Source organism: Abramis brama (genome assembly GCF_963993115.1).
Source record: "Abramis brama genome assembly, chromosome: 12".
Classification (NCBI taxonomy): Eukaryota; Metazoa; Chordata; class Actinopteri; order Cypriniformes; family Leuciscidae; genus Abramis; species Abramis brama.
In genome coordinates, this window is record NC_139974.1 from 36,100,547 (window position 1) to 36,108,646 (window position 8,100).

An 8,100-nucleotide genomic window follows, 5' to 3' on the forward strand; every position below is an offset into this window, starting at 1 on the left:
ATATTACATGTAAATACAGTTAAACCAAACCTTTGTTTTTGAAAAAGAGATTCAAATATATATCAATACTATTTTCATTCTAATAAGAAGAAAGAAAATAAAACTATTTCTATATTTGAGTCCTTTAACATATTTAAATTAAGTTAGGCTAAAAGATTAGCCTACCCCCTGTATGTTTTTCTTTATATGTAAAAATTGTAGTTCTGACCATACTTTGACTGTTTGCTTGTTTTGTTAAAGTTCAATTAAATAAAAAGTATGGTTAAACTAAATGGTTAAACGTTTTTCTGTAAGAGCACCTCAATTGTGGAATACCATATATCAAATGAAATGAGAAACATACTCAATATCTTTACACGCCATTTAAACCAAGCAATATAGTATTAATGACGAAGGTGTTTTTCGTGCTTAAAATTGGACATGATAACAATATCAATAAACATTTTCATTATTTTTAAATGTATTTATTTATTAAACGTTTGTTGCCTCAAGGCATCATTGTACAACAACGGGCAAACTGAAACAATTTGAAAATGTAAACTTGTTCCTGAGATCTGACTGGTTGGTCCAGTTCTGCAACAATACAAGGTGAACGTGATTTCATCAAGTAAAACGAGTTCCTGGGTCAACATCTGTGTTCCTGGAACGACCTTGTAATAAATAAATCAGATTTGAGGGATAGGTTTGGGGACAGTTAATGTCAAGTTTAGGCTTAAAGGACAAGTTCGGTATTTTACACTTAAAGCCCTGTTTACAGATCGTTTCTGATGAAATAGAACGGTTAAGATTAAAATTTGGACACATGCTGCTGTCCCGAGAATTTTAGGTTTCTTTCGCTTTCGCTTCTCTTCCAAAAGCGAAAGAAACCTAAAATTCTCGGGACAGCAGCATGTGTCCAAATTTTAATCTTAACCGTTCTATTTCAAAATACCGAACTTGTCCTTTAAACAAGGTTGGGTGCTTTCAGTTTTATGAACCTTAAACCCTATAATTTCCCTATGATTTTAGGGATAAGTTATAGGAAAGGTTAGATTTAGGGGTATAACTATGTTTTCGGACAGGTTTGTTGTTCCAAGATCAACAAAAGCTGTTGATCCAGGAACATGTCTTTCTTTGCAAAATCACGTCAACCAACGTTACAATCAGTGTTGTTTCAAGGCAAAACCTTAAAAATCCCCATAACATTACAAGGATGAGGAAATAGTTTTATTTACACAACTGTCACGTTAAGATAACCATTCTTTGCAGTGATCTACGCTGAAATACAAGTTTGAACAGGGATGAAAACTTGAAAATCAAATGCTGCAGGACAAATCAGTTAGTTGAAGTTTAGCTACTTCCGCAAACAACAAGTGACGTCATTGACCGTTGAGTACTCTTCTGCGCATGCGGGTCACTTCTGGGTCATTTCACGTTCACACAGGAGATCACAAAAGGTCGCATTTATTTGGAAATATGAACGGCCTTGCAAAAAAATCGAATTTTTTCAAAAAATCGGAATTGAGCATTAAGCCCTGCAGTGTGAACGCAGCCTTAGATGTTGCTATAGAAACGCAGAAGGAGCAATGTAGTGATGACGGGTGACACACGTGAGGATCCCATATCATCAGCATCGAGACAATTTTGTAAATTTCATTATCTTGAAGGGTAAATTCTTTATTCATAAATGTCGATTGGTTAAATCACCTTTTTTGTTACGAACTTGCTGAAGTCGCTTAAAGTTGTGGAAAATGGCTATTCTTAAAGGGATAGTTCACCCAAAAATTAAAATTCTGTCATAATTTACAGGTTTGTCTTAAAGCATGTTAAAACACCACATAGACATATAAACAACATTAAAAACTTGATTTTCACCACAGGGGGGACTTTAAAAGATTAATTCATAAACACTTATTGACTCGTGAACAAAATACCAGGAATGGATGGAGAAATAAAATAAACACTTTCTCAGAAACAAAATCTTTTATTAAAAGTGCAATGCAATTTTATTGCAATTCAATCAATTTTTATTTGGAATAAAAAAATTAAAATAATTCAGCTTGGATGTAGGATTAATCTATTCTCTCAAGAGTAACAGTGAAGTTTGAAAGCCTCTTGCACTTTGCCATTCTTTGACAAGAGGTTCACGGGGGTTTGTACTTACAACACCATCCCTAAAAAATATAGAAATACAACTTATGATATGAGCAGACACAAAACTCTACATTGCATGAGTTTTTATTGTATTTACAGGTTATATTAAATCTATAATTCAACCACATTTATTTTGGCTTGATGATTAAGCATGATTAATAGAGCAAGATGGAGTTAGTTTTACCGCTGCAGCACCCCCACTGGCCAGATGCTGTCTTGCAGCAGAACTTCTCAGCTGGGCAGTAGATGTTTCCTTCACAATGAATAGTCTCAGTCTGGGTCTGCCTTTCGAGAGCCTGCTCATTTCCATTCACAGGAATTATGTTAGTAAACGCATAACCAGAAACTCACCTTCTTAGAAAAATCTCTAAAAGAACCATTTCAATTTTTACAGCTCAAATAAATACAATAGAAGTTAGAACATAATATAATGAACTAAAGCACATTTCTGCTTTTAAACCACTGAGAATTCACTGCCCTATTGTTTATTTTAACACACAGAGAAATTTAAATCACTATTTATGACAATTGAGAACATATATGTTTTTTGAACCCTAAATATTTCTTTAATTTGTGTCAAAAGTCTTATGTCATTTTATTGATCACTATTTATTGTTCGCAGCTTGAAAATGTTCAGCCATGTTTTATAACTGCCGGAAATGGTGATTGAAAGTCATATGACATGGTCTGTAAAGATTGTCAAGTATGTAGGTCATTGTAACATGACAGGTTGCTTTACTTGTTGCATAGGTTGCTTTACTTTGCAGTCATATAGGCAGAGTACTGACATACCTGAGTTTTCTGGATCGCTTTGTAGGCCGGCTGAGGAGAAGAAGACTCAAGTCTCAACCACCCCCTCAAACACTGAGTCGATGTGGAATCGCAGTGATAACCGTGACGGCAGCAATGAACTCCATCTCTACAGCACTGACCCTGAAGGAGTGGGCAGAACAAACAAAGGTTAAACCTTAAACTTAATAGACTAAAAAAGTTACACAGTTTACTGTGATTTACCATTGAGAAAGGACAGCAGAACCATTGTCCATAAGGACTCCGACAACACGTTGTTCCATCAGGACACACAGTATAAGCATCACAATACACCACAGAGACAGACTCACTATCAGACTCTACTGGGTCTGAGAGATCCATCAGCGGCTCTGCAGCTACAAGAGCTGCCATGAGGAACATCAACACTGGAACCATCTGAAAATAGCACATCAAAATATTATAAATATAAATATTTTTTTTTGAAATTACTGAAAAAATGTTTTGGAACTTCCATCTGTTCTAACATTTGATACGTGACAAAGTCTAATGTCAATAATAGATTGATTGACAGTGAGAATAAGAACATTTACCTTGCTGGGTCTCTTCTTTGTGGATTGTGTTTTGCTGTCTGTGCTGTGATGTTCTGACTGTGTCTCTTATATAGATATACACACGGCTCCTCCCATTTAAAATTTAACCAGGAAATTTACAAGAATAAAGAAAAGAAAAGAAAATAATAATATATTATCAATATAATATATTTGCTAAATTTCATATTACATGTAAATACAGTTAAACCAAACCTTTGTTTTTGAAAAAGAGATTCAAATATATATCAATACTATTTTCATTCTAATAAGAAGAAAGAAAATAAAACTATTTCTATATTTGAGTCCTTTAACATATTTAAATTAAGTTAGGCTAAAAGATTAGCCTACCCCCTGTATGTTTTTCTTTATATGTAAAAATTGTAGTTCTGACCATACTTTGACTGTTTGCTTGTTTTGTTAAAGTTCAATTAAATAAAAAGTATGGTTAAACTAAATGGTTAAACGTTTTTCTGTAAGAGCACCTCAATTGTGGAATACCATATACCAAATGAAATGAGAAACATACTCAATATCTTTACACGCCATTTAAACCAAGCAATATAGTATTAATGACGAAGGTGTTTTTCGTGCTTAAAATTGGACATGATAACAATATCAATAAACATTTTCATTATTTTTAAATGTATTTATTTATTAAACGTTTGTTGCCTCAAGGCATCATTGTACAACAACGGGCAAACTGAAACAATTTGAAAATGTAAACTTGTTCCTGAGATCTGACTGGTTGGTCCAGTTCTGCAACAAGGTGAACGTGATTTCATCAAGTAAAACGAGTTCCTGGGTCAACATCTGTGTTCCTGGAACGACCTTGTAATAAATAAATCAGATTTGAGGGATAGGTTTGGGGACAGTTAATGTCAAGTTTAGGCTTAAAGGACAAGTTCGGTATTTTACACTTAAAGCCCTGTTTACTGATGAAATAGAACGGTTAAGATTAAAATTTGGACACATGCTGCTGTCCCGAGAATTTTAGGTTTCTTTCGCTTTCGCTTCTCTTCCAAAAAACGCATTAAACTTTCGTTTACAAAGACGTGAAACACTTACAAAGATGTGTTCACTGATATGCTCACACAAAAATCGCTGCAAAAGATGCTTTCCAACAGGTTTTATCTTAGTTTTTGTCCAAGTGGGGTTGGCTATCGGTTGGTTTGGAGCACAGTCTCTGTCTCGCATGCGTGCTCGCTCTAGATTCCGGGAGATTTTAACTAATTTGCGCCATAACTAGTGGTCCATCCAGTAGTTAAGAGCCTGAATTGTTTATAGTAATTCTGAAATTTAGTGCACATGAGTGAAAAAAAATACAGCACAGAAGAATGTCTAATTTAGCGTGAGATTTCTTTGTTAAGCGTGAGAGCGTGAGATTGAGGCTGAATGCGTGACTGTCACGCCAGATGCGTGAGAGTTGGCAACCCTGGTTTTATGAACCTTAAACCCTATAATTTCCCTATGATTTTAGGGATAAGTTATAGGAAAGGTTAGATTAGGGGTAGAACTATGTTTTCGGACAGGATTGTTGTTCCAAGATCAACAAAAGCTGTTGGAACATGTCTTTCTTTGCAAAATCACGTCAACCAACGTTAGGCTACAATCAGTGTTGTTTCAAGGCAAAACCTTAAAAATCCCCATAACATTACAAGGATGAGGAAATAGTTTTATTTACACAACTGTCACGTTAAGAGAACCATTCTTTGCAGTGATCTATGCTGAAATACAAGTTTGAACAGGGATGAAAACTTGAAAATCAAATGCTGCAGGACAAACAGTCAGAACAGAGGATAAAAGAAGCCTGGCAGAAAATGAAGCTGCTGCACGTTTTCACTTTGCTGACTCGTTCATTAGCCTACCTCAAATGTCCCTTTTGAATATTTTATTTATATTGATTGCATTTTATGTTGCAACGGAGTAAAGTTGTGGTTGCAGTGCATGTGTGAAATTTCAGTGAAAGTTTGTTGGCAAACAGGTCTCTTGTCTAATGTCAACAGTGTAGCGATGTAATGAAGCACATAACACAGAAGTCACTTTTTGTTGGTCAATGCAGCGAATTCGAGTGACCAACTTGGACCCATACTGACATTTTTTTTTTTACCTCACATGAAATTCCTCATTGTGTGGATTCTTATTGAAATGACTGAAATTATCTTGTGAAAATTCGCTGAACAGTAAATGTGACTGCACCTTAACTCTGTTATGAGATAAAAAGTTATGTCAGGAATTCTGTTTCCGGGTCCAAGCTTCTTCTCGTTTCTAGTGAGAATAACAGCTGTTTATCTGTTGATTCACTGTTGACAGTCTCCAGGCTCACGGCATCCTGGACTTCAATATTTTAAATTGAAAAGCTGAATAACTGTCTGACTAAAAATGCAAATACATTAAGATAATTCGAACTCTTTTAATACTTGTATTCCAACCTATGCCTGGTATGGCCTTATGGGATTCCATTATGGTACAATGTTGCCTCGAGGCAATCATGCAGTGTTTTGTAATGTCCCCCTGTAGGTCATGTGACCACTTTTTTTTTGCATTTTTATGCTTAGTATTTGAGCTCTCCTCCCTTAAAATAGCATTGACAAGAAATGTGAATAGTTTTTTTATTAATTTACTGCATTCATTTAAAAATATTAGTACTATTTTTTTGTCTGCTGCTTACTTTTTCATGTCCAATGCCTGCTGCCAGAAGGTCTTTATTTTGGTCCATGTTTTGTCTGTATTTATGTTAGCAAATTGTTTTATGGTCCTTTTAACATCTGGACAAAGGACTATAATTGGAAATTAGCCTATGGCATATCTGGGATATTTATAAATGCTAATCAATATAAACTGTATAAATCAAAAATAAATCAAACAAACAAACAAACAAACACACACACACACACACACACACACACACACATGAAAGATGATTTCCCTGCAGTGTTTTTTTTATTATTATTTTTTATTTGGAATAATTGTTTATAACATTTACTCCAATAATATTCTGCATAAGCACTGGAGTACTTTTTATGGAATTATTTTTGGTCTGTGATTTGCCAAATTCTCAGGGATATCTTATGACTTGTGATGATTTCTTTCTTTTTTTTTATTTTCTTCCTTTGCTTTAATTTTCAGGTGACCCCTGAAGAATTGTCTCTTGTATTCTGTTACATTCATTCTGGTGTTGTTCCTTTATGTAGAGGTGTAACTAATTTGAAACCTGATTTACCTTTACTTAATCCACTCAATACTATGTGCAGTAAAAGCTTATTTCACTGTTTCCCGTGTTTTGTATGTTCCATGTTCTAGGTCTTTTATTTTGAAGTGTATTTTTTTTCCACTGAGAGTTCTGGGAAAAGATTAAAAGCTTCTAGTGACTAAAACAGCACCATCTGGTGGATTTATGCACCCTTGTTCCAAACCTGTATGCATTTCTTTCTTCTGTTTTCTTAACCCTGGTGAGTAATTTATATACTTTAACTTTACTCACTTCTCATGAAGAAGAAGAAGTTGCCAGAGTCAAATGCATGGCACTTTATTGCCGAGAGCCTCACAATGACAGTGGAATCTTCGAGTTGTTAAAGCTTCTCTGTGACCTCGTTATAGCATGAGCATTATAAACCTGTGGATTCTCCCTCAATTAAGCTCACAGTCTCTCTGAACTGGAGGGAATTAATTGTCCCCCTCCCACCTAATGTCCTAATGTATCTGAAGAAACTTCAGTAAACAAAACTGTAAGAAAGTCATTGCACTGAAGTGGCGCACATATGTTCCCCTTAAAAGATCTATGCATAAAACACAGATTATTTCATGAACAAAATACAATGAGTACACTTTCTAAATAAAATAAAAAAAATCAATTTGACTGTAATTCTGTCCATTTTTATTTCACATGAATTCAGTTTGGATGTAGAATTAATCTACAGTGAAGTTTGAAAGCCTCTTGCACTTTGCCATTCTTTGACAAGAGGTTCACGGGGGTTTGTACTTACAACACCATCCCTAAAAAATATAGAAATACAACTTATGAGCAAACACAAAATCTTACATTGCATAAATCATAAATCTATCTATCGAGTCATCGACATCCACATTTATTTTGAAATTATTTTCTCTGTTTCTGCTTTTTCTAGAAATTGTGTAACTTTTTTAGAACTTTATCCATCTGCTCTAACATGTGATATTAATGATAATGTGACATGCTCTAAAGTCAATAATAGATTGATTGATATTGAGAATAAAAACATTTACCTTGCCGGGTCTCTTCTCTGTGGATTGTGCTTTGCTGCTGTCTGTGCTGTCCTGTGATGTTCTGACTGTATCTCTTATATATATATATATATACACGGCCCCTCCCACTGTAAAAACAGGAAGTTTGTTCAGTAAAAATGTAACCAGAAGTGTAGACGACGCTTTGAGTTTTTAAACATACAGAAGTCCTTGTATGAACAGGCTTCAATATAAAAGAATGGGAATGAGAGTAAGACCGAGGTATTGAGAGGACCACTTCCACTCATCCAAACATATACTTTTTAAAACTAAAATTGTAATTAATTATTTTAATTAATCACTTAAAAAATTATATTATTAATATTTAATAAATAGTTCTGGCATA

The 8,100-nt window shown here is 34.5% G+C and overlaps 1 protein-coding gene across 1 annotated transcript; it reads right to left on the reverse strand.

Annotated features, from left to right (window-relative positions):
- Window positions 1-1,943: 1,943 nt before the first annotated feature.
- On the reverse strand, window positions 1,944-7,789 carry LOC311093251 (progranulin-like). Its single transcript, XM_084130501.1, has 5 exons — window positions 7,737-7,789; window positions 3,148-3,339; window positions 2,926-3,066; window positions 2,318-2,429; window positions 1,944-2,153 (listed from the first exon to the last, which is right to left on the reverse strand). The coding sequence occupies exons 2-5, from the start codon at window positions 3,337-3,339 to the stop codon at window positions 2,140-2,142; spliced, it is 459 nt and encodes a 152-aa protein (XP_083986627.1). The 5' UTR covers window positions 7,737-7,789; the 3' UTR covers window positions 1,944-2,139.
- Window positions 7,790-8,100: the final 311 nt, after the last annotated feature.

What these genes read in the sequence shown, in the direction of transcription:
- LOC311093251 (XM_084130501.1), bottom strand. Translation starts at nt 3,339, where the DNA reads ATGGTTCCAGTGTTGATGTTCCTCATGGCAGCTCTTGTAGCTGCAGAG. An exon ending in TCTGCTGTCCTTTCTCAATG is followed by an intron (nt 3,067 to 3,147) that starts GTAAATCACAGT and finishes CCACTCCTTCAG; the next exon opens with GGTCAGTGCTGTAGAGATGG. An exon ending in AAGCGATCCAGAAAACTCAG is followed by an intron (nt 2,430 to 2,925) that starts GTATGTCAGTAC and finishes GGAAATGAGCAG; the next exon opens with GCTCTCGAAAGGCAGACCCA.